Source organism: Trypanosoma cruzi, genomic scaffold (genome assembly GCF_000209065.1).
Source record: "Trypanosoma cruzi strain CL Brener 1047053516705 genomic scaffold, whole genome shotgun sequence".
Classification (NCBI taxonomy): Eukaryota; Euglenozoa; class Kinetoplastea; order Trypanosomatida; family Trypanosomatidae; genus Trypanosoma; species Trypanosoma cruzi.
This window is the reverse complement of record NW_001849523.1, coordinates 159076-183414: the sequence shown is the minus strand read 5'-3', so window position 1 is coordinate 183414 and position 24339 is coordinate 159076. Positions and strand designations below refer to the sequence as shown.

The window sequence follows — 24339 nt, the reverse complement described above, 5'->3', positions numbered from 1 at the left end:
ATAGTATTTTTATGCGTATTGGACTGTGAATGCGCAGCATTTAGCAGAAAACCATGATGAATGAAGAAAGAAAAACCAAAAAAAAGAACAACTCAACCCAAAACTGCAGCATCCAGTCGTACAATCGTTGCAATTCGCGGGTCAATCAGCAACTTCATGTACCCCGCAACGCCTGAAATGAGAAGGAAAATAGGAAACAAAACAAAAACAACAACAACCACACACACAAAAAAAAATTGATCCAAATTAACTAATGCCTGTTACTGGGCCTCAACGGCAGGAGCGGCGGCGGCACCCGTGCGGTAGGCGTCACGCTCGCTGTGGAAACCACGGCCACGGCCACGGCCCTCGCCGCGTCCACGACCGCGACCCTCACCACGTCCCCTTCCACGGCCCTCACCACGTCCCCGGCCGCGTCCGCCCTCGCGCTCGAGAACCTTGTATTCAGCCTTGTGGGTGTTGGGCACAGCGTCGTGGGGAAGGAAGAGGTACTTGCGGAGATATTCCACACCCTCGTCGTTGAGAAACCAGTAGAAATGGCGCCAGGCGAATTGCTCCTTGATGAGTCCCCGGCTCTTCATGGAGCGCATGAGCTGCATCACCTGAATGCTGGGCACCGTGAAGGTCTTTCCGCCAAGAGAGCCCGTCCACGTTCCGAGAGGATCCTTCTTGCAGGAAATGACGCCCTCTGTGAAAAAGAAGCGGTACACGTCGTCGCGAGAGCGTTTGGGGACATAAGTGGCCATCCCTATCAGTAACTAGATGCAGTCACAAAAGAGAAGCACAAATAATAATAAAAGACCAAATGCAACACGCATAGAAAATCCTTTCCCATCACAAACGGTGACACGTTTGGTGTCAAAGCAAGAAAACAACAGAAAACACATACAGAAAGACGTGGCTGTGTTTTAGAGAAAAAGAAAATAAAAACCAAATTAGATTCCTCAAATGCCATCAATAACTTCACTGGGCCTCAACGGCAGGAGCGGCGGCGGCACCCGTGCGGTAGGCGTCACGCTCGCTGTGGAAACCACGGCCACGGCCACGGCCCTCGCCGCGTCCACGACCGCGACCCTCACCACGTCCCCTTCCACGGCCCTCACCACGTCCCCGGCCGCGTCCGCCCTCGCGCTCGAGAACCTTGTATTCAGCCTTGTGGGTGTTGGGCACAGCGTCGTGGGGAAGGAAGAGGTACTTGCGGAGATATTCCACACCCTCGTCGTTGAGAAACCAGTAGAAATGGCGCCAGGCGAATTGCTCCTTGATGAGTCCCCGGCTCTTCATGGAGCGCATGAGCTGCATCACCTGAATGCTGGGCACCGTGAAGGTCTTTCCGCCAAGAGAGCCCGTCCACGTTCCGAGAGGATCCTTCTTGCAGGAAATGACGCCCTCTGTGAAAAAGAAGCGGTACACGTCGTCGCGAGAGCGTTTGGGGACATAAGTGGCCATCCCTATTGATGAACTTTACAAATAAAATAGAAGAGAGAGAGGAAAAGTTAACAAATATGCATCACTCTTCTTTGCCAGACCATTGGTCCCCACAGAATTTGCCTTATTCCATGAGAATGGCAAGAGAAAAAGACAATATTGGAATAAATAATGCCAAAAGAAGGAAGAAAAAAAACCAACGTTTGCATTCTCTCTCTCTCTCTCCCCTATCGTTGTGTGTGTGCCCTTTTTTTTCTGTGCTTTCCCATCCCCAATTCACTACGCTTCCCCAGAAGTCTGCTCTGACTTCTTCCCCCGGTCCATGCTGAAAAGCATCGCCAAATTAAAGAGCTCATCACCTGCCTCCGCGCATTCCCTCCCCGCGGCGAGCAGATACACATCCCGCTCGTCAATACTAATGAATCCCCCCTGTTCTCCTTTCGTCCCATCCACAACAAAACGACCAAGTTCGTAAAACATCTCCGTTAACTCCTCTGTTTGCTCCAAAGAAATAGAAAAAGCCTCGTCCATTTTCAACACACGGCCTTTTTGCTCCAACTGAAGCGTGGAAGTCTCTTGACCAAGCTGCAGTCTCATGATTTTGCGCCCATTGTCAAGGTTTACCTCAAAGGAGTGGCTAAACTGAAGCCGCAGAGCCGCACGGTCACGTTCCGCCTTCCGGTGCGTCAAAAATTCCAACAGAATGCGTTCGGCCTCCTGTTCAGTTTTCGGATCCTTCTCGGAAAGCTGCTCCGCCATTTCCGAGAAGAGGCACTGTAGGTTGTGCTTCTCCACGTACGCCGCGTCTGCATGGTCCTCCTCATCGTTGATTTCATCCGCACGGACGCGATTGCGTGATGCGCTGAACGTGTCTGAAGACCTTGACATCTCCATTCCACTTATTGTCCCTCGCTGATATATATATATATGTATATTTCCTTTTCCTTCTTCTCGTAATAAGCAAACTGAGGGCCCTCCCAGACACGCAAAAAAACAAAGAGAGACAAGAGGGAGAAATAATAAAAAAAATAAAAATAAAAATAAGAAGAGGGCTCAATACGCACCTCCCAACACAACAACCAGCCAAATTACCCCTCTCTCTCTCTCTCTCTTTTTATTCCTTTTATTTTTGCCTCATCGATTTTTCTCCGTTGCTCCAACCAAATTTGCCATTTAACGCCGCATCCTCGGCAAGAAGCAGCCGACTACTGAAAAATAATAATGAACACGTCCACGCGCAATTCAATCACCTTTTTTTTTTACTTTGGTTTATTCCTCCCGTTTCCTTTTCGTTCTTTTCAAGAAATCCAATGGCCCACACGCCGGCCACCATCATAGAGCACGTCCGCCCTCATGGGTGGATGTGCAAAAGAGAGCCCCGGCCCCGGTCCCCGGAGTAGCCGCGGCAGTAAAAGGGGTAAAATCCACACAACCCCGTTATGCAGCCGCCCCGGGCGAGCGCGGCGGCTCGACTATCCGTCGTCACCAAAAAGTAATAAAATAACACGTAAAATAAATAAAATAAATAAAGAATAGGTGCCTGCCAGAAGCATCTACGGTATGCCACATCTGCGAGAGGCGTTGGGCCTTCTCGCTTCTCTAGTGTTCATTCCACGTTTTTTTTTTTTTTAACTTGCCCGCAGAGCCGTGCAGCGGAGAGCCATGCACGTCGCTGTCAGGCGTGCCAGGGGAGACCGCACTCACAACTCCCTCTTAATTGTCCACTGCGCCCGTACAATATAAGACCCAAAAACAACAACAACAAAAATAGGACCAGCTCCCCCCCCCTCCCACTGCGTCCAGTCCAGTACAAATATAAAACAAAAAAAAAAACAAAAACAAAAGGAAAAGACTTTTGATCCTGGAGTATTTATTGAAACATATCGCATGCCAGATATGTGGGAAGGAAAAGAGCAAATAAAAATGGGAAAAGGTCTTCCCCCCTTTTTTATTTAAAAACAAACAAACAACAAACAACAAAACAAACAACAACAACAAAAAAAAAAATTAGCCTTTTGTGCCAAAATGCCAGAAAATGCGCCTCAAAAAAAAAAAAAAAAAGTGATCAGCACGTGGTCCACAGCCGTGAGCCATACAAGAAAGGGATATAGGCCTTCTTTCTTCCTTCCTTCTTCTTCTGCTTAACCACCAGCTACTCGTACTCTCACGATCTTCCTCGTTTCCCTAAATGAACACCCCGTCACATCGCTGCCCTCCAACCACTACAAAAGTAACTAAAATGAATAACCTGCAGGAATTAATTCATATGCCTTTATAGAATTAAGAAGGACACCGTGTGGTAGCCGGCCTGGTCTGTTGGCGTCTTGAATAGGATCAGCGCGGCCCCTCGCAAGGAAACCTCCAAATTCACCCTGCCTCTTCACGCGTGGAATGTTGTTGAAGGATCTATCCAAAGATAACAAGTTGAATGTCTCCTCATCGGATGCTTCGGGTAAACACACATGTTCACGGAAGCCGATGAATGCGCAGAGTTTACATCTCCGCATACACCCCGAAGAATCGGGAGCGTCTTATCTCCCCCCCTCCCTTCTCCCGTCACCTGCAGCGGCCACTAAAGCCCCGTCGCCATATTTATACGGGTCAAAAGGGGTCCATCAATTTCAATTCCTCTCTTATTATTATTATTATTATTGTTGTTGTTGGCCTCGGTACATTTTGACAGGAACTTCTTGCATTTGAAATGCAAATGCTTCGGTCCAAAATGCGTTTCCTCCAAATGTAAAATTCCAATAATAGAACCAAAAAGAGACGATCGAGAGGCCTTCGGTCTAGCGTGCAGATCAAATCCTCCTGCTAGAGTCTCTTCGTTTTTTTTTTTTCCAAAATAAACCGAAAAAAAAAAAAAAACTTTTGCTTTTCGCATGAGAAAACGTACAGCCTCCTCTTATTTAGCAAAAGCATCCTGCTGTCAGTACCGAACCCTCTTCCAATCATTCAACGACCCAGCCACTTCCATCGCATCTATTCCAGTTGGCATCAAGCATACTTGACGCAGGCGATCCAAATCCTTCTCCTCGTCCGAGCCAACGACTGTGGCCGCACGATTCGACGCGGAGAAGATCGAATTTATTTTATCGCCCCCCCCGTTCCCCTGTTCCAAGGAAAGGTAAGGGGCTTCCATGGGGTTACGTTGCCCATTTCCCTCCGGCTGGATTCCATTACCCGCCGCCTCGCAAATTAGCGTCACGTGTACGTGTCTCATAAAAAAGTGCAGCGCAGATAAAAACATGATGAGTATAAGCAACACGACATTCAAAACGGTCCCAGCGAGAAAAAGAGCAGAAGAGTATCCCACCTGGCAAGAGAAACGGCCTCCACTAGTCCAGGGGCTTTGGAAAAGACTACGCATGGCGTCTTCGTACACGCCGCAGAAGGATCTGCCACACTTCAATGTAGAGGAACGTAGATTATGCTCCAAAGCTTCCGCAGTTACAAGAAAAGTGGTTCCCACAACACTGAGGATGATCAGTGCAATGATCACACTGCGTTCCCGGTGTTCTTCGGCCCTCTTTGATTCAATGAATTCTCCCAGCTCCTTCTTCCCTCCAGTTAGCCTCACCATGCGATCCTTCCGCTCCACACAAAATTTAGTACATGGCGTAATATAAATTTTTCTTAAATAAAATAAAAAACCAAATGCCACAAACACGATGCCCATTCCACATAGAGTCCCAATAATTGTCGCAGCAATAACAAACCGACTCCTATACATAATATTTGTGGCAGACGCACCCCCACAAGGCTCTGCAGCCGCATATCCAAACTGAAGAGCATCATTTTTAACTTTTATATATGCGACAAGAAGATCCTCAGAAAGAATTGACTCTATTGGGTTCGTCGCGCTGGAAAAGGGCTGCAGCGGAAGTAAATTCCGCGTTCTTCGGGAGAATGCAGATGCGCCAATCGTGAAGTGCAACATACCAATCTCGACAATATACTCTGGAATCATTAGTACAGCAGCCAGCTCTGCGGTGCCATTATGTGGCGGGAGATACATCAGATTTTGGCTGTTTGTCGCCCGGAGATAACTAGCTGAGATGGAGGTCATGAATAGCATGGAGGTCATTCCTGTGGAAATGAGCAGAACGAGAACGAGGCAAATTGTAAACCACTTCGCGAAAAAAACACTACCCGGTAGCCCCCGGAATTCGACTGGTGATTCCTCACCGTTCATTCACCGCAGTCAAGCCACCCCACCCCTCCACCCCTTCTTTTATTTGCTTTTCTCTTCTCGTCGCGGCCCAAAAAGACTGCAAGAGAGCCAACAAACACACACAAAGAAAGAGATCAAAGAAAAAGCAGCTAAAACCGATAGAAGAAAAGCAAAGATGCGCACCAGGCATTAATCAAAGGCACCATAAAACGACACCACAAGTCAACACACACACACACACACACACACGTATAAATATAAATATACATGGAATAAAACAAGAAACACATTTGCAGCAGCAACACATCTTCCTTACCTTCTCTATACATAAAGGCAACAACCAACTGGGGCAAAACAACAACAACAACAAGACACAATGAAAAATAAGAAAAACATATGTAATAATACATTTATTCACCATTGACTTAGGCGCGCATTGTACCGCTGCCATGAACACCTGGCTCCTGTCTTCTTTTTTTTTTTTTTCTTTTCTTTCTACCTTTTCACTTGTTTTTATTTCCTTCCTTCCTCCTCCACCCCTTCCCACCCTATGCATTTCCTCTTTTTCTTTTCTCTCCTTAATTTTAGGAGCTCAATGCGCAAACACACGCAACACCACGCTTTATCCAATGTTTAGGATCTACTGTGGTGGGTATTTCCATCGTGAGGACGTAGTTTGTCGAGTGGCCCGTGGTACTCAGTGTACCAGCACGACGGGGTGTCTTGTAAAGGGGGCATATGTACACGTCATTCCTTGGCTTCTCCTTATTGATGATAGGATTAAGCCACAACATGGGGACTTGCTCAAATAGCACCTTCGGCATGGACTCCGCAAGCTGCAGGGTTTGCCGATCAATCCGTGCACCTTCAATAAATATGCCGTGTACATAACAACCCGTTTGAGGGGGTGCAGTTACCGTGCCAGGATCCGTGTTTATCCATTCAAATCCGTAACTTACGGTATCAATGGAAATTTGTTTTCTACGAGCAAAATTTTGCAGAATACCCGTCAAGAAAGCCTGTGGGAAGAAGAAACCAGATATCCAGTACACATTTGGGTGCCCTCCCTCATACCATGCCTGAATCATTGCCAATCGTTGCGCCAAATCATCCACCCATGAGCCAAGTGGTTTGAGACTCGGATATGCCCGCTCCGACCACTGGCCAGGAACTTGGTTGTTGTAAAGGCAGCGATACACTTCCTCCAGCTCTCGATTCATCAACACTTCACCCTTAATAGCAAGAGAAAGTGCCTCCAGTGTTTCTCGCACCACCGCCGTAAGATTATTGAATCGGATCGCCTCCTGTACGAGCACCGTATTCATGGAATCTTCATACTTCGTAGGATATCTCTTGTGAAACTTTGCAAGATCAAATGAATCGCTTATCTTTCCTTGAATAAGCTTAGCCAAATCCACAACTATTTCATCTGGGGACTTACCCAAGGCATTCTTTCGTGTGGCCTCGCCTTGTAGGGCAACTATTGCCTCCAATGTTTCAAATGTCTCATTACGTGCACATGTGATATCGGCATTTTCATGCAATCCAAAAATCTCAGGGTTTGTATTGAGAGGCCAAGAATCAATGTAATCCAAATAATGCTTCTGCATCCCGGTGGGAATGGAGTGATAAACACCTGACGGAGAAAAGCTGTAACCATCTTCCATTACCTCAGGAGAGATAAATACCTCTAGTATCGTATTAAGGGTTCGTCGATCCCAATCATCCGTGACACGACCGCCGTAGTGAATATTACCACTGAGCTCCCTAATGACTTTGTATGGAACCTCGTTGTACTTTTCCAAAAACATGCGAATCTGAGTGACGCAACATCCCAAATCTCCCGACGTGTATTCGTAGGGGATATTCCATCCCAACGGACCAAACTTACGACGTTCCTGAATCAGAGCATGAAAGAAGGACATTGCAAAAAACAATTTTCTAAATTCCTTCGGTTTGCGGCAGGATTCAAAATATTCCTCGGGGTAACTCAAAAGAGAGCGTGTGACGTTGGCCTGCATGCCTTTCGGTGGTTCATTTGTGATTTTGACACCATTTTGCAGCACAGAGACTGGAAAGTATGGATTGGGCATAGATGTAAGCCAGAGACGAAAGGAGGGGTGAATACCGGGGCTAATGGCCTCCACGAGTCGTTCCAGAGTCGGCATCCATGATGTCGCCAAATGACAGTTTTGTAAAAGAACCCACGTCCCATTTTCCATACCTTCCTGTAACATACGTTCGGCACGAGGACCTTGTCCTTGACCGAGCGAGATGTCAGAAAGCTTCTTACCCATATTCTGCGACTCTGCAAACTTTTTCCAGTCCTCAAAGGGATCTGCACCCTGGGAGAGGATAAAAATAAGTGGTGTAGTGGGGCTGGACTCCTTAAAGGATGTGAAGAGATCAAACGGAGGCGGGCGAATAAAACGCTCCCCCAGATTGTCCCGTACAAAGTCTTGTACCGCCGCCATCAATTTGTCTGGCCGAAGACAACGAAGAAACATCATACGCTCCAGGGAATTCAGACGCTGCTCGTATATTCCCTTTAATTTTTCTCTGTGGGCTGTAGATGACATGAAAATCCCACGATAATGTTCCAAATTATCAGCAATGTGCGAAGAAATTCCTCTAAAACATGAGAAATTGGCTGAGAGGTAACAAATTTCTGCCCATGTAGAGTCGGTAAGCCAAGAGTGCGCTGGATTTGGCTGCGTTTTGGAAGTCATGGACGGTCCCTGCAGGAGAAAACGAAACTCATCATCGTCGATGCCACCTGCCTGCTGTAAGATACGCACACAAAGAAAGAAGGAAAACATAATTTTATGCTTTTCAAAGAGTGATCGACTGATGTTTTGGTAAAAACTGTACGTGAAGTAATCCTTCAAATTTTGAAGCCGTTTTTCAAGATCCTCCGATTCTTCAGCGGATTCGATGCCATTAATAAAGAGCCGCACAAACCACTGCAGGGAGTACTGGTACATGGGATCCACATTTGATAGCGTCGCACAACAAAAATATAAACATGAAGAATGACGTGCAACCGGACGATACAACTCTCGACTTGCATTTATTTCCTTCTCCGCCTCTTCCGCCTCCTCCACTTTAATCTTAATTTCATCTGTTGTGGCCTTCGACTGGTTCAGGTACTCAATAAGGCTCTCATCATCCAAAATATCGCCCGTGACCTCTTCCATTTTACGCAAAATGGTTTTCTGAATGTTGGCCACCTCAGCTCGCATGGCAGCGTTGCCTTTAATCAAGTCGCTCCGACGTATTTCCAGTTCCTTGCGTTCCTGTCCCACGACGACGCCAAGAAGCTGATCCTCTAGTCCTTGTGGGGTAATGAAAAAGTTCAGCAATGTGACCTGCACCATGACCTCCGGAATGTAGTGCGGGTTTGGCAACTTGGTCGTCATGTAAAACTTAAATTCCTGATTCCATGGAATGGCATGCTCCGAAAGACGAATCATTTCTTGTCCACCTTGCTTAAATGTCTGCTTTGCAAGAAGAGGAGCAAGGCTGGCATCAATGCTCTCTCCAACATTTTCCAAGAGTACGGCGCGACCTGAACGGACGGCGTATTCGATACGTTTAATCACATCCTTTTGGCTAGGTTTCAAAACTTCTATTCCCTCTGGATAGGTTTGCCGAATCCACTTGTTCGCCTGGTTCTGGGGGTCAATCATAAGTGGCCAGCGACGTGCATTCGACATGATAATGGCATTCTCCACCGATAACACATCCGTAGGAAGTCCATTGACGTTCCAACCCTGAGTGACAATGGGATCCTGTAAGGTGTGATACACGGAAAGCTGCGCATGATGCAGAATTCCGTGATTCTTTAACTCGTTTTTCCAGCCATTTAGTAGATCATTTCGGTACAAGGTAGTAAAGGGCCCTACGTACGCGATTTGCCCGGCCGCCGCTATCATATCACCCAACAGATACTTGGAATTCTCATTAATTTCTTGCATAGTACTCGTCCAATTCTTCTTCTCACCTACCAGTCCGTCAATAAGCATGGCCGCTCGTCCAAGTTTGATTTCCGTAAGCTGCACCACATGTTCCAGTTCATTCATTTCTTCTTCAGCCCGTGTCTTGTCAGCTTGCAATTTCTCCAATTTCCTCGCAACATCTTCCAATTGGGCCTGAGCTATGCGAAGCTTCTCTTGAAAGACGCGGTTGTCTTCTTGGGCCACAGCCAAACGTTGCCGTAGTGGCTCAACTTTCTTGTTGACTTCATGAAACTTCACCATGGCATGAGTCCACTGGCACATTGCCGCGCATGCCTGACTTGCACCCGCAATTTTCTTTGGCGTGAAGTCCTCAGAAGAAACTAACGGCATAACCGCCTGAATAAGTCGTTCAGGAATATGTTCCTTGTCGTAGTTAATCAAGCGCTGCATCAACAGATTGGGATTATTCAAAAGCTGTTCCTTGGCCGTGGCCCAATAGTCTGGTTTCTTTTCCTCCATGGGCCCCGCAGCACGCATGATGGGTTTGATTTGAAAGAGAATACTGATCCCCTGCATGGTCATCACCACACCCGGCGTGGGTGCCTTGTAACCAGCCACCTCCGTGATCTGCGAGGACTTCAAATTCGCCAAACTCGCCAAGGCGCGATCCAATTCAGGCAATGCCTCACTAAGTTGGTCTTGTGCCTCAGCCTCAATGGCGGCGCACTCACGCTGCTTGGCCGCCACCGCCGCCTCTTCTGTTTGAGCCTCTCGCTTTGTTTCTTCGGCAGATTCCGTCTGAATGACAATCTCCTCCATAAGTTTCTTGATGGATTCCCCTTTCTGAATCAAAATGGGCTGATTCTTCTCCAGGGTCTGCTGAAGGCCAGCAACCGCGTTTTCCGTCTCACGCAGTTTTGTCAAACCATTCTGCAAGCGGTGCGTCGTCATGTTTGCCATCTCTGTTTGCGATTCCAAAAGGCGTTTAAAGGTGTGGAGCAGCTCCAAAAAGGAGGTGGGTGTAACGTAGTTGTGGCGCCGTGTCTCCTCAAGAAAGCGGATGGAGATTTCCTCCACGCTTTGATGAATAGTAACACATAAATCCGTGCACTTATCCAATTCCTCCGCAGGGACTAATTTAAGTTTCGTAAAGTAATTGTGCGCCACACTCCGCAACGCCTGCGTTGGCCATGCCGTAAACCAATCAATCGTGCAGCAATTCACCAGGGCCGGAAACATACGGAGTCGGTTGCGAAACGGTTCCCCAAGAGGGGACATGCAAAGTGACACGTGCAGGTTAAACTTGCAAAACTTGACAAATCGAGCGTACATGCCCACCTTGTCGAGCTGAATGCCCTCCGCAATACACACGGGCTTCATGGCGTTGAACACATCATCCAATTCCGGCCCCACAAAAAGATTCGGCACTTCACCCGAGTTAAGGAGGTTATTAACATCCTCCAACATGGACTCGTTCACAATTTGCGTGTCGGTAAATAGGAACAACACCTGCTTATTATGAAATGCAACACGTCGAAGGGCCGTCTTTATATCCTCATGCCAGGTGTTCATGGAGTAACTTTTCGAGATCTCCACTTGAAACACCTCAAAATCGTTAAGGAATGCAGCGACACGGGAAAGAGACTGTCGTCCAGAGCCTCCAACACCAAGAAGAAGCACATGTCCGTTGGGTCTTCGAATAACACGTGCAATTCGACAAATGTGCTCCACTGCGTAGGCAAACATCACAATATTCATCTTGTGAAAAGAAACATTGTTGTACTCTACCAATTTATCTTCCAGTACTTTGACGAGTTTCTCGGGTTTCTTTACTTCTTCATAGAACAGCTGATCCGATTTGGTATCGAGGAAATCTACAAATAAGAGACCATCGGTGCCCGTTTCGGGTGGCACAATCTCTGTAAATGGGACCTTGATATGCTTCTCAATCTGCCGCTGCAGCTGCTCATCAAACCACTCTCTGTCCTCCACTGTGGTAAGACGGTCCCTGAATGTGCGCATTTCCTCATGTACCCATAGTCGTAGGAGGTCAACGAGGCTGGTTGTCTTCTTTGGAGTGGCCTTAAGCAGTCCACTCACCACTTGAGCGACGTCACGCAAGTTAAAAAGATAATGTGGCCGCGAAGGGGTTGGTCGCAGTTCCTTCGTGACAGTGTAGAAAATGCCAATGGAGGCATTCACAATGGAGGAGAGTTTACTACTTAGTTCCTCGCCAAAGGGCTTAAAATAAATTTCCAGAATGGAAAGGAAAATACGCTTCATGCTGTCCTCATCCATTTCCGGAAAGGCGATTTGGTTGAAGTGACGAAGGAAGCGCTGACTGACATGAGTCCTGCCACCGCCGGGTGGTCCCATCGCGCCCGCAAAAACAACATCCACAATTTGAAAGAACTCTCGTGTTTTACGGTCGTACCAGCCATTATAATCCATGTATTGTCTCAGAATCTCAATGGGGGGCTGCGCCCCGTACTGCTCCTTCACGGGCATGTTCATATCGTCAATAAAAATAACAAATTTCTGGTTTACCGGTGCACCCCATATCTGCGGCGAGGCGCGACGTCGAACTTCAAACTTGGAGAAAATAAGATCCTGTGTCTGGTTGGCACTTGTGCGTGCGGAAAATGTAAAGAAAATGGGCGTAAACTCCTTTGGCATCCCATGCATGAGCAGTTGCTGTAAGAGTACGGTCTTTCCAGTGCCGGTTGGGCCACAACAAAGCGTGTGAAAAGACTTTTCAAGAAGAAGTTTGTTGATAAATTTATATCGTGCAACATCTGCCGTGGGCACAATGATGTCCGCAATGTTTTGTGCCGTGACCTGCGCGGTAAAGGCTGGAAGACGGTCCGTCCACAACACCCACCGAGCCTCATCCAAAACAAACTCATAGTCTTGAATGCAGCCAATAACTGGAAGTTTGATGGACACCTCGAGGTTGTTCAGCTGCGTCCGAATGAACTGGTCAAACCGCTGCCGACTATCCATGTCACCTGTAGCGCCGAAAGACCACACGACAGCGAATAAAAAGAGATGCATATGCGCTTCTTTGAGTCGTTCCAACCGGGCTTGTGGCACTTCCATCGTCCGAGTAGGCGTGAAGGGAATTAACAAGGCCTCAAAAATGTTGAAGCATGAGACAACCAAGTTGGGCCATACAGATGGACTGTATTCCACCACATCCTGACGCACAAATTCAATAAGGGCGGGGAATAGGGCGGTGCAAAACTTCCCTAAAGCCTCCTTGTACGGATCCATCGTGATGGGGAGTCGATGACGCTGCCATGTTGCAATAAAGGCCTCCACACCGATGCAACTTACAGGTTCCATATAAATCATCCCTGCACGAGACACCGTGGCTGGGGACGCCACCGCAAGATCTTCCACCTCAAACCAACAACTCATGTACGGCGTCATGGCAATAATTTCACCGGAAATAAGACAGAGTTTCTTGTTATCATCAAGTACAGTGTTCATGGATTCGATCCACAAAGCATCTACGGGTCCATCAAAGTAAATCCACTGTTTGCTGTCCGTGGTATCACGGGCGGCGGTGCGAAACAGTTCTCCAATAAGTCCATCACGCCATTCTGCTGTTGCTTCGTCAAAGCCGCCATACAACTGCGACATTGTGATGGATTTGGGATTCAAACTGTGTATGTGCACCTCCGCAAACCGTTCTTCATTCATTTCAACCCGTAGTTTTGTCAAAGCAGCTTGAAGCACACGAGCACTGGATGTTTTTCCTCCCATGGTGGGTCCAACAATCATCTGACCATGTCGGAGAACATTCATTTCAAACAGTTGCACACACTTCTTTACAAACATTTCGGTGGGCTCCAAATGCATCTCCAGTGCCGTTTCCCGGAGAACACCCAACAATGAGCCGTAGTCACGTGGGGGAAGTTCCACACCGGGAAAGAGATCAGAGATGATGCCAGAGAAAAGTAGTAGATCCTCTTCCAAAAACTTTGGCATGTTGGAATCACGCAAAGCACGGAGCAAAAGAACATCCTCTTCTTCATCAGGAGACTCACGCTTCATGAGACCTGCGGCAGATATAACAGTATTCACAGCACGCATACCAAAATCATAGTGATCTTGCGAAGATAACTGCTCAGAACTCAGCCGGAATGTAGCTACCATCTTTTGGGCCAAAGTCCGCGAGTTCGAGTAACCAAACGAGAAGAGACGGATCTCTGCAATCATGGCGTAGTCTGGCACCATGCAGGCAACGGGGCGGAACAGAACTTTCAAGTTATCTGGCAATTCCGTCCTCCCTGCGTACCCGGGGTTCATGGTGATAAACACCGAATAAGAAGGGTCCACAATAATTTCCGTCCCTTCAAACGCAATACGATACTGCTTGGTGCGCGCTGCTTCCTGCAAAGATGAAACCTGCTGCGCCACAACAGACAAAACCTCCACATCAATACGGTTAAATTCATCAAAACAGGCCCACGCACCTGCCTGGGCAAGTCCTTTAAAAAACTTTCCCATAGATGCGTATGTCATACCTTCCTGACAGTTAAAAACAACGCACTGCTTGGCCACGGCTTTGGCCAGGTCCTTCACTGTTTCTGTTTTGCCTGTACCGGCTGGGCCTGCGGGGGCACCACCGAGGAACATATGCATTGCCCCTGTAAGCGTCAAGTAAATACGGTCTGTTAGCGGTGTGACAACAAGACGTGTTGTGTTTCCAAGGTACTCCCCACCATACCGAAATTGTGCTTCCACTTGGCGTAAGTAACAGTCATTGTTTTCCCAGTATGAGCGAAGTTGTGAGATCCACTCAAAGGCGTAAATACTATCAATTTTATCTTCTGCAAGATTTTCCACAATGTCCCTGGCGTGCACTTCAATTGTGATCAGTCCACTGAGATTCATGCGTTGTAAATTCGAAAGTGGCTGCCGCACCAACTCCACAAGTTCCATTAAATTGGCCTTCGCTTTGGGAAGATGTGGCTCCAATGAGCCGTGTGCCTTAAAATTTTCCTCGCAATCATGCGTCCACATGATCTGGTTGACGGCAATCGCGACTTGACCCGGAGAGTTTAAGATGAAAAACTTCCGTCCCTTCTCCACACAATTCTTCAGGCCCTGAGCCAGCTGAGAACGAATAGAAATCTGCATCATGTTTTCAATTTCTGTGAGCCAATTTTCAATGTTTTTGCGCGGAATAATGGAGCTATCAAAGGGGATGTATTCCCGCATCTGAGAGTACATACCGTACATCTCATTGATCGGCTCACGCATTTCAATCTCCATGATGTTCTCAAACAATTTACGGAAGTGTGGTTGAATCTTCCTCGGATCACGTGCCTCAGATAATATCGTGAGGAGCTCATCATCTGAAAGGAAGTAGAAGCGTGCGAAGGAGGAGCGTTTACTCTCCAGGTACTGGTTTAATCCACGCTGAATAAGTTCCAGAAGTCCATTATTTTCCTTAAACTTCTCGAGGGATTCATTAGGCTCACAGAATTTTAGCACCAAACCAATTTCATTCGCCTTGTTTGTGAGATCGTGCCAGTTTTCATGCACTTTCTGAAACCGTTTTGCCTCACGAGGCAACTGACGTACAATGTCCTCTGACTGGAAGATGGGCTCCAGGTACAACCACGCCTTCTGACAGACAAGCCACTCATCCATCACATTTTGTATCTTTCGGATGGAAACTTCCCAGGCTGCAATGTCATTTTCAAACATCTTCTTAAATGGAGAGAAACTAAGAGACTGTGTAATGAGCGTCTGATCATCCAGTTCCTCTTGTATTGTGTCGACGGAATCCTTTGGCAGCACGTAGCAGTCCGTTGACTTGTATGCCTGGACTTTGAGTTGAATGTTTTCCCAGTCTGCTTTCATCTTCTTGAGGGATGTCTCAATCTGGTACTCGCGCGATGCCACCTCGGATATGCGCGACAAAATCTCCTCATATTCCGTCACCTTCAGGGCAGTAAGATCATTGAGCGATATGAGGGTCTTGCCCGGCCGTATCTCGTGGCCAACCTCCTTTGAGATCTGGTCCCAGTGACGCTCCTTCAGGCCCTCTGTGCGCAGGTACTTAACGAACGGCAGCATTGGCTTGAATTCCTGAATCTTTGTCTTGGTTTTTTGAGCAATGTCAATAAGAAGCCCGGTAAGCTTTGGGTCACGGGTGCTCTTGCTGACACTCTGGTAGTTCTTCATAACCCGCTGCTCCATCTCCTCCGCATCAATATCCGTAAACGGCTTGTTATACCAATCTCGTATTGCCACGTTCCAGTCATAAACAGCAAGCCAAAGTGTAGCAAAGGAATCAAAGTCGGATGAGAGCTCCCGTACGACACCGTAATCGGTCGTTTCAAGCCCAAAGAGAGACTCATGTGTGTTGAATGTGTTGGCCGTCCCAATGAGACTTTGAATGTGCTCCTGTATTGCATGCACATCCGCAACAATCTCGTTAATCTTGTTGACATTTGTGCGGCGATGAAACCCTCCCACAGTGAGCTGCATCTGAGAAATCTTCTCTTGAAACGCCTCCTGTGACTTGCGCATATTAACAATAAGACTTCGTCTCGTCTGCTCCAGTTCGTTCTGTCGCCGAATGATCTCATCGTCCAGCTGGGCGGGCCAGCCAATGGCCATCCACTTTCTGTTGAAGTCATCCTCTGAGAGTGGCACCTGGAAGGTATCCAAAATGGCGTTAATCTGCTGGATCTCAACTATCGTCGTCTGCAGGTCAAATACCTTTTCGGGAATCATGCGGATAAACTCGTTCCGCTCCACAACTTCCTCGGGTGTTTCGGTTGGCTTCATAAGACTTTCTCGTATGGCACGGAACCCTTCGTTCACGTCCGCCACCTTCAAATTCACACGCTGCAGCAGAACTTCAAGGATGCTGTTGGTAATTTGAGTGCACTTGTTTGCCAGCTGCCGCCTCAGATCCGTGCAGTCAACCTGGAACAGGCCCATGTCCACAAAACGAGGAATCTGTGCGCTAATGTCGGCTCGCTTTTTAATGAAGCGTTCAATCTCGTCCTCCACTCCCTTGGTGGATGTAAACTGCACCCTAAAAGATTCCACATACTGCGACACATCAAGCGCGACTAGATCTTCAAATACCTCATACTTTGCAATGTACTCAGCAAGAGGTACCCCGGCACGTGTGAGTGTCTCCACAAGGCGCTTTAGGCAAGATTGAACAACCGGATCCTCTCCATCAATGGAGGATACAAAAGCCGTGCCAGGGTCGTAAAGAAAGCTAAACAGTTGCCGCTCCACAGAACGTAACCCAGTGTGTAACGTCAAGCAGCGGTTAATGAGTTCCGTCAGCATCTTGGAAAAGTCTGTGGCGGTTGTAGTATACATAAGAGTTCGTGAATCCCCTTCAACAAGAGTAACCTTGAAAAGAGGCGTAATTCTCATATTTTTCCGATCCTGATGCGGCACGACCTTCACATCAGAAATACCCCGCACCTGAACCGTGTAATTGGCCGCCATTTCGAGAAAGGAGGCAAATTTACCCAACTCACGCGTTAAAAAAGTCCGTAGGGCGTCCTGCATCTGTAGCGTGATGGTGCACATGAGACGTTGTGTCTTCGATCCCCCATACACACTCTCGGGAAGATGTAAACTCACATCGGAAGCCCCCATGCAATGAGAAAAGGCGTTTTTAATGTATTTTGTGATGTCTGGAACCCATTTCTCCCGAATAAACTGCGCATTCTGGCGAACAAACCCGACCTGAAGCTCCTCGAATGCATCCATGGTCATGGGACACACGTCTTCCAGCGATTGGTCAACACGGAACACCTTTCGAGATAACAAGGCATCATTTCCTTCTTTCACGCGTTGAAGGACGCTAATGGTGATGGCATTACAAGCAAAGAATGAATCCCTGTAAAAGGTATTCACCACTTCACGGAAACAGTTTCTGCGTAGCCCGTACACCCCACACTCTCGTGGCTTCACCACCGGCCTCTCTGGCGGGAGCCCTGAGCCACTGAATAACTGCGTCAGGGCGCCATTTTTTGTTGTTTGCCTCATCAATTCAAAGTTCATGACACGAGAGTAATCCGTCCGCACCTCCTCCAAGAGCCTGTTCACGGAAAGAGCGGCCTCATTTTCTCGAAGCCTGGGCGTGTTAAGACTCAAATTGTGCACACGTTCTAATACCAACGGGTCAACTACCTGATACTCATCCGGCGGAATGGACTCCACGTACAGTTGCTGACGGAGTACACTCTCAACCAGCGTTCGCAAACGACAGGCTTCTGCAAAACGATCTACGAAATTCCGTGGGTTTTCAGCATCAAAGCATACATACAAACGCGGAAGCGCAACTACTGCACCATTTTCCCTTTGAGGACTTTTCAAATTATCGCCATCCTCTTTGATATCAGCAATTTCCACAGTTAATATGTTGGTTTTTGCATTCCACTCGGTTACACGTGCTGGAAGCCAGCGCCATTTCCCCCTGTTGTGCAGCGCCTTGCACGACACCCCGCCCGTCTCATCACGCTTTCCCAACCACTCTTCTGGGGATAACTCCTCGTAGCGTCTGTCGTCAAAGGCGTGAAGGGGCAACAAGGATTGGTAGGAACCCGGTTTATTCCCCGTAAACTCACCATCCACAATGATGTTCCTTTCCTTCAATAAGGTCTCCACTGAGACCTCGTCGTAACGTCGTCGCCACCGCCGCATCACCTCCACACGCGGAAGTTCACCTTTGAGATCTTCGCGCGGCACCATAACCTTGGGCTCCTTGCCCACGGGCACTTCCTCCCCCACGGTGTACCTTCCCACGACTGGCTGGGACCACGGATGAAGAGGAGCAGTAGTGGCTGTTGGAGACTCCTCCCGCAACCACGCAGGGAGCTGTTGCTCGGTCGACACACCATCATCGGCTCCATCCCAATCATTTATGGGACTTTCTTCGGTTTCAACCGCCTCCCGACTGATGGGTGGAGGAGAAATTGAAGACATCGCCACATGATTTCGATACCACTGGTCCAACGATTGCTGTTGATTTTGTTGTTGTTGCTGCTGCTGCTGCTGTTGCGCAAGATGCACGCGGCGAAGAGCAACAAGCTCCTTAAAGGAAATGGACATGGGAAGCAGTAAATATCAACACCAGAGCCTACGAATGGGTGCTACTAAAAAGCGATATGAAACAAACAACAAAAGGGCAAAAACAAAAGATCAACAAAAGTAACAAGCATACAACAGCCGTACAATAAAAATTAAAGGGGAAATTTCCGATAGGGCGTCGCAGTCGTTGACACCACACCCCGGGGAGTTCATCCCACTCGTTGTTTATTAAAAAAAAAATGTATATGCACACATCAACAAAATAAAAATGAGTGCATAGAAATGAAAAGGAAGAAACACAATCCATATCCTTCTTATATACAGACAACTCACTTCGTGCGGGAAACACCGACCGTCTTGCCGTGACGACCCGACGTGCAAGTGTGTTGGCCACGGACACGGAGACCGTAGGCATGGCGCACACCACGATGCACGCGGTTCTTCCGCAGACGCTCCAGATCCTCACGGAGACGAGTGTCTACCATGGCACTGGTGAGGTGCTCCGTCTTGCCCGTCTTGGGGTCACGCTGGCGGTTAAGGAACCAGTCGGGGATCTTGAACTTGGCAGGGTCGGCGATGACTTCGGAGATCCTCTCGAGCTCCTCGGCCGTCAGTGTGCCGGCGCGGCGCTCCACATCAATGCCGGCCTTCTTGCACACCATGTACGCAAAGCGGATACCTACACCCTTCACCATGCGGAGTGCGAAAGGCACCTTGCGCTTGCCCTCCACGTTCGTGTTCAGGAGACGCACAATGTGCTGGAACTGCTCGGACTGTAGGGTGAGAGACATGTCGTTATTCTTCCTAAGGCGAAGGTACAAAGGAGAACAGAAGCAAAAAAGAACAAAGACATACGCATCAGACGCAAAGAGTGGAAACAAAAAAGGAGAAGAGACCTCCAAATAAAAAGACAAAAAGCCAACAAGGGAGAGACCCCCTCAAAAAGAAAAAAAAAATGTAGTGACAAAAAAAAAAAGCAAAAAAAGTACAAACAAATCCTTGATTGGCAATCTGAACCCATTAAATAGCCCAGACAACTCACTTCGTGCGGGAAACACCGACCGTCTTGCCGTGACGACCCGACGTGCAAGTGTGTTGGCCACGGACACGGAGACCGTAGGCATGGCGCACACCACGATGCACGCGGTTCTTCCGCAGACGCTCCAGATCCTCACGGAGACGAGTGTCTACCATGGCACTGGTGAGGTGCTCCGTCTTGCCCGTCTTGGGGTCACGCTGGCGGTTAAGGAACCAGTCGGGGATCTTGAACTTGGCAGGGTCGGCGATGACTTCGGAGATCCTCTCGAGCTCCTCGGCCGTCAGTGTGCCGGCGCGGCGCTCCACATCAATGCCGGCCTTCTTGCACACCATGTACGCAAAGCGGATACCTACACCCTTCACCATGCGGAGTGCGAAAGGCACCTTGCGCTTGCCCTCCACGTTGGTGTTCAGGAGACGCACAATGTGCTGGAACTGCTCGGACTGTAGGGTGAGAGACATGTCGTCTAGTTGCCTGAACAAAGTTTGGGAAGAAAGAAAAGGGCACACAAAGCAAAAGTTTCCTACAACAACAGAAGACAGCAACAACACACAAACACCTACTCACATACAAATTGTATTTGTATACTTCGCCCTTCCCGGCCGAATCGGGAGATGTCAGCAGAGAAAGAGTAAACTTAGCGCTCACGCATTGAGTAGAAGGCTTGGCGGCTCCGTTCAGGTTCGTACCGTTGAGGAACAAAGCAAAAAGACACTGCTCTCCAAAATAGCCTTGAGGACGCGTCCTGACACCATCAGGAGTGTCCTCCTCTCCGTACTTAGTTCATCCGCCGCTATTTGAGCATCCAGTGCCCTGGTAATCACGCAATCGTTTAATTCCCAACAATTCGCCCTTCGCTTCTGTGCCAAGATTGCCCTGGCATCCACAGAAATACGGAGGCGACAAACAGAAAAAGGATCTCTCTTCTCACGAGGCAAAATAAAAAATTGTGCATTTTTTATCTCGTTCGTTTTCTTTACCCTTTTTTTTTGCGTGTAATAAAATGGACTATTCCACCGTGGGCTTCAATGGTGGAATACACATCTCTTCCACGATCTTTAATTTTCCTTCAACCGGCGGAAATACTTCTGCTGCCGCGGCCACAGTTGGTGGCGATAAAGGTTTTGTTGGTGCCTTCGTCGGTTCACTTTGCAGCCGGGGCGCTCTTATGGCATGAAACCCTGTCAACGTCCGCGCCAGCGCAGCCAGCATGCTTCCCCAGTCTATTGTCTCCACATAAACTCCCCGCCGCGCCATTTGTTCTTCCACACGCCGGCGCACCTCCGCTATTCGCACTTCTCGAGCCCAAGTGGGATATTTTCCTTCAGCTAATCCTGGAAATGAGAGGTGGCCTAACTGCTGTTTTTCGCCCTTGGCGCTCACCCGACTTCCCAAAAGCGTAGACGTTGACGCTGGGAGAATATTCGTGAATAAGTTGCGCTGCATCGTCAGCGCTTTCACCGCCTCCAATCGGTATTCCTGTGAGCTTCGCACCACACGTAATCGCGGCCTGTAGTGCGACACCATCAACTCAGGCTTTGGTATGGAGGTTGTAAACAACATTTGGGGTGTTCCATTCTCGCCCACACGACGTACCGGAGGGGGCGTGCTTGGTCGCTGTCTGTGTTGCCGTGATTCCGCTGAAGCACTCGGATAAGGGAAGGACAACAAAAGCGGTAGAACGGCGTAGCGACCACGGTCACACTCAACTTCCTTCACCACGGTGCATCCACCCGCTCCCCCCCTCAAAGCACACTGCTGCGATGACTGCAACTTTAGCTGAATTTGCTCTTCCAAGTATTCCTTCGCGTTCTCCAAGGTTGATTCAATGCGCCACATGATGACCATGTGGGTCAGCTCATTCAGCAGGTGCTCGACGAGGGCCCGCACATAACGGTGCTCGGCGTTTGGAATGGCAGGGTATTGATTTAACCCACACGCCACTTCGCTTGCCCAAAGAAACGTCTGAAGTTCCCCAAAAAGGGATTCCACCACGTCGGACTTCGTCTTGTTGTTCGGTAATCGAGTACCAATGATGGAATTCAGGTCAATGTAGTCATAAATCTGCAGTAAACCCTCATTACTGTCAAGGAGCTGCTGGATACACGCAAGCTTGTACGTTACACCGCCCTCTGTCGATGGGAAAAGACGCACAAGACGATCCGGCACCACGACCTTCACTATGTTGTCTCCAATCATCTCGCTGCGCTCAAAACGTTTGGTACGAACAAAAGAGCCTTCATTAGAGGGGGTCCCTTTCGCCAACGTCAGGCAGTCACGAATCACCTCGCGATCACGCAAAAACTCCAACAAGAAGCGGACCCGCCAGAGTCTCCTCCTGGCACTTGGTGAGCTGAGGGAGGCAATACGTTTGTAGTCCAGTAACGTCTCCTGCTCCACCTCGTTCAGTCTCTTCCACCAAGTTTCCAGAAGTACTCGTACCATTTGTGCCACCTTTGATGCGGGTTCATGTGCAGAGCTCGTCATAACTTCTGCCGTCTCCTTCTGCAGGATAGCGGTGGCCCGCTCGAGAATTCCAACCCGCGCAATGTGGCTGACGTGGCAACAATGTGTAGAGAAAGAAGCCTCCAAATATTCGTCACACAACGTACAGCGCCGCTGCCCTGAGTTGTAGAAGCGCGACTTCATCCGATTCATCTCCCCCTTGGAGACACCTCCGTCTTGCTCGGGAGGTGACGAACCCCATGAAAAAATGTCCGTGTAATTGCACTTAATCCGCCCTCGTGCTCGCGCTGCAGCTACGGGCCGTGTGATAACGCATGCACGCATCCCGACCAATGTGAGGCACGACACACACAGAGAGGGAGAGAAAGTGAAGAAGAGGGACTTGACAAGGGCCACGAAAAGGATGCGGTCGTTTTACCTTCACTCAGCCGACGCGTACACAATCACCCAAACAGTCCCTGAATGAGGCATCCTGAAAAGAAGTGGGAAAAAAGTGGGAAAGAGGCACAAGTGGACACACACAGAAGACATGCAGCAAAAAACACGGCGATTGCGTGGACACGACACCACTTCACCCCATAATTTTTTCTATTGCAAAAGAATAAACCACGACGACAAATAGTTAAACCCACAGATAAAACAATGTAGACATTCCACGAATTCCCTCGCAAAAAAAAAAAAAAAAAAAAAAAAAAAAAAAACTTCGGCCATCGTCAGAGTTTGTTGCGTCTGCTAGATATGAATCATCAGGCGCATCGGTGCTTGAAGGCGGTGGTCACATGCCGATTGCCCAAAGGCAAATCATCCAACTCTTCATTTCCACTGCGCCCCCATCACAATGCCCAGTTTTTCGCCGCCCATGACACCTTCTCCCACATGGGGCGGCAGGACACGTCGTGCCGCAAAATAAAAGTTACTTCTTGAGCGTCGGAGAGAAAAAAAATGTAGACCCGTGCAAGGAGCCAATGGAACGGCGGCTTCTTCCGTCCCTTTGCGCTTTTATAATCGACAGGAGCCTTTTCCAGGGTTGTAAAACCCGCAGTGAGAAGTCATCGGTGGCGGCATCACCATCGCAACGCCTGCACGTGATATCCTTCATTGAACAGATGTGGAATGAATAACACCTTCTTTTTTTTTTTTTTTTTTTTTCCCTACCGTCCTTCATTGTGCCCCGCTCCCTGTTTCTCCCGCCCGCTCATGCTCTTCCTTTTTTTCAGGTGCGTCGTCCGAGGGGATGAGAAAAGCTGCCGCATCAAGAAAGAAAGAAAGAAAGAAAAAAGCCAGATAGCGGAGAGGGAGACACATACACACACGAAATGTGCACCCGAGTGACATCTGCTCCCCCCGTTCCATAGAAAGAAAGGAGTGAAAAGACAAAAGGGAAGATGACGACGTGGTCCACTGCACCCGACATCCCACACACCGACAAGAAGATGCATCCAGCACTTACTCAAATACCCAAAATACAAACAAATTCACAAAACATATGCTAAGATAATCAGACTTATGATAAAATACACAATAGGTCAAATTTTAAGGCTCCCCTCTCCCAAAACAAACAGCAAAAAAAAAAAAAAAAAAAAAAAAACCGCCAAATTCCCCTCCGCGTGAAGGGTCACAGAAAAGTTGGCTGGGATGGCAGGAAAAAAAAAAAAAAAAAAAAAAGAAAAAAGAAGATTGCACTAGTCACCATCCAACGCGGTTTGCTCAAAAACATATGAAGTAATCGGTAATAATAAAACACACAAAAAAACAAAACAACAACAACCGGGAGAGCTCAAAAAGACACGTTCCATCATTTTGGTCCCACAGATTCGCACGTTCTTTCTATCTGCTTCTAAAGGAAAAAGAAAAAAAAAAAACCCGCAGTAAGATGGGGCATCCCATGCAACGCAGATATCCTTCATTGAACAGATGTGGAATGAATAATCCCTTCTTTTTTTTTTTTTTTCCCTACCGTCCTTCATTGTGCCCCGTTCTTTTTTTCTCCCGCCCCGCTCATGTTTTTCCTTTTTTTCAGGTGCGTCGTCCGAGGGGATGAGAAAAGCCGCCGCATCAAGAAAGAAAGAAAAAAAAGCCAGATAGCGGAGAGGGAGACACATACACACACGAAATGTGCGCCCGAGTGACATCTGCTCCCCCCGTTCCATAGAGAGAAAGGAATGAAAGGACAAGAGGGAAGATGACGA

The 24339-nt window shown here is 48.2% G+C and overlaps 8 protein-coding genes across 8 annotated transcripts, besides 26 other annotated features; all 8 read right to left on the bottom strand.

The window, feature by feature from the left end:
* Nucleotides 1-3435: part of a sequence feature (areas merged during assembly that could not be assigned to a particular haplotype. This can correspond to areas where the two haplotypes were merged or to regions with more than two copies in the genome that were merged during assembly.) that runs on past the window's edge.
* Nucleotides 176-236: a sequence feature (T-rich).
* On the bottom strand, nt 261-746 carry Tc00.1047053506679.150 (40S ribosomal protein S10, putative; the record flags this gene model as incomplete). Its single annotated transcript, XM_814949.1, has 1 exon — nt 261-746. One exon carries the CDS (start codon nt 744-746, stop codon nt 261-263), a length of 486 nt encoding a protein of 161 aa, XP_820042.1.
* On the bottom strand, nt 964-1449 carry Tc00.1047053506679.140 (40S ribosomal protein S10, putative; the record flags this gene model as incomplete). Its single annotated transcript, XM_814948.1, has 1 exon — nt 964-1449. The coding sequence occupies one exon, from the start codon at nt 1447-1449 to the stop codon at nt 964-966; it is 486 nt and encodes a 161-aa protein (XP_820041.1).
* On the bottom strand, nt 1708-2322 carry Tc00.1047053506679.130 (hypothetical protein, conserved; the record flags this gene model as incomplete). The annotated part of the gene is made up of 1 exon (XM_814947.1): nt 1708-2322. One exon carries the CDS (start codon nt 2320-2322, stop codon nt 1708-1710), a length of 615 nt encoding a protein of 204 aa, XP_820040.1.
* Nucleotides 2443-2475: a microsatellite.
* Nucleotides 2937-2958: a sequence feature (AT_rich).
* Nucleotides 3246-3272: a microsatellite.
* Nucleotides 3385-3417: a microsatellite.
* Nucleotides 3436-3583: a sequence feature (areas merged during assembly that could not be assigned to a particular haplotype. This can correspond to areas where the two haplotypes were merged or to regions with more than two copies in the genome that were merged during assembly.).
* Nucleotides 3584-12329: a sequence feature (areas merged during assembly that could not be assigned to a particular haplotype. This can correspond to areas where the two haplotypes were merged or to regions with more than two copies in the genome that were merged during assembly.).
* Nucleotides 4062-4090: a microsatellite.
* On the bottom strand, nt 4358-5623 carry Tc00.1047053506679.120 (uncharacterized protein; the record flags this gene model as incomplete). The annotated part of the gene is made up of 1 exon (XM_814946.1): nt 4358-5623. The coding sequence occupies one exon, from the start codon at nt 5621-5623 to the stop codon at nt 4358-4360; it is 1266 nt and encodes a 421-aa protein (XP_820039.1).
* Nucleotides 5050-5081: a sequence feature (AT_rich).
* Nucleotides 5828-5851: a microsatellite.
* Nucleotides 6072-6097: a microsatellite.
* Tc00.1047053506679.110 (dynein heavy chain, putative) lies at nt 6187-18666 on the bottom strand (the record flags this gene model as incomplete). Its single annotated transcript, XM_814945.1, has 1 exon — nt 6187-18666. One exon carries the CDS (start codon nt 18664-18666, stop codon nt 6187-6189), a length of 12480 nt encoding a protein of 4159 aa, XP_820038.1.
* Nucleotides 12330-12340: a sequence feature (areas merged during assembly that could not be assigned to a particular haplotype. This can correspond to areas where the two haplotypes were merged or to regions with more than two copies in the genome that were merged during assembly.).
* Nucleotides 12341-15772: a sequence feature (areas merged during assembly that could not be assigned to a particular haplotype. This can correspond to areas where the two haplotypes were merged or to regions with more than two copies in the genome that were merged during assembly.).
* Nucleotides 15773-15957: a sequence feature (areas merged during assembly that could not be assigned to a particular haplotype. This can correspond to areas where the two haplotypes were merged or to regions with more than two copies in the genome that were merged during assembly.).
* Nucleotides 15958-18193: a sequence feature (areas merged during assembly that could not be assigned to a particular haplotype. This can correspond to areas where the two haplotypes were merged or to regions with more than two copies in the genome that were merged during assembly.).
* Nucleotides 18194-18577: a sequence feature (areas merged during assembly that could not be assigned to a particular haplotype. This can correspond to areas where the two haplotypes were merged or to regions with more than two copies in the genome that were merged during assembly.).
* Nucleotides 18578-20915: a sequence feature (areas merged during assembly that could not be assigned to a particular haplotype. This can correspond to areas where the two haplotypes were merged or to regions with more than two copies in the genome that were merged during assembly.).
* Nucleotides 18587-18616: a microsatellite.
* On the bottom strand, nt 18975-19436 carry Tc00.1047053506679.100 (40S ribosomal protein S18, putative; the record flags this gene model as incomplete). The annotated part of the gene is made up of 1 exon (XM_814944.1): nt 18975-19436. One exon carries the CDS (start codon nt 19434-19436, stop codon nt 18975-18977), a length of 462 nt encoding a protein of 153 aa, XP_820037.1.
* Nucleotides 19586-19641: a sequence feature (T-rich).
* On the bottom strand, nt 19684-20145 carry Tc00.1047053506679.94 (40S ribosomal protein S18, putative; the record flags this gene model as incomplete). Its single annotated transcript, XM_814963.1, has 1 exon — nt 19684-20145. The coding sequence occupies one exon, from the start codon at nt 20143-20145 to the stop codon at nt 19684-19686; it is 462 nt and encodes a 153-aa protein (XP_820056.1).
* Tc00.1047053506679.90 (RNA editing complex protein MP67, putative) lies at nt 20693-22474 on the bottom strand (the record flags this gene model as incomplete). The annotated part of the gene is made up of 1 exon (XM_814943.1): nt 20693-22474. The coding sequence occupies one exon, from the start codon at nt 22472-22474 to the stop codon at nt 20693-20695; it is 1782 nt and encodes a 593-aa protein (XP_820036.1).
* Nucleotides 20916-24339: part of a sequence feature (areas merged during assembly that could not be assigned to a particular haplotype. This can correspond to areas where the two haplotypes were merged or to regions with more than two copies in the genome that were merged during assembly.) that runs on past the window's edge.
* Nucleotides 22820-22851: a microsatellite.
* Nucleotides 23276-23299: a microsatellite.
* Nucleotides 23405-23429: a microsatellite.
* Nucleotides 23714-23738: a microsatellite.
* Nucleotides 23794-23825: a microsatellite.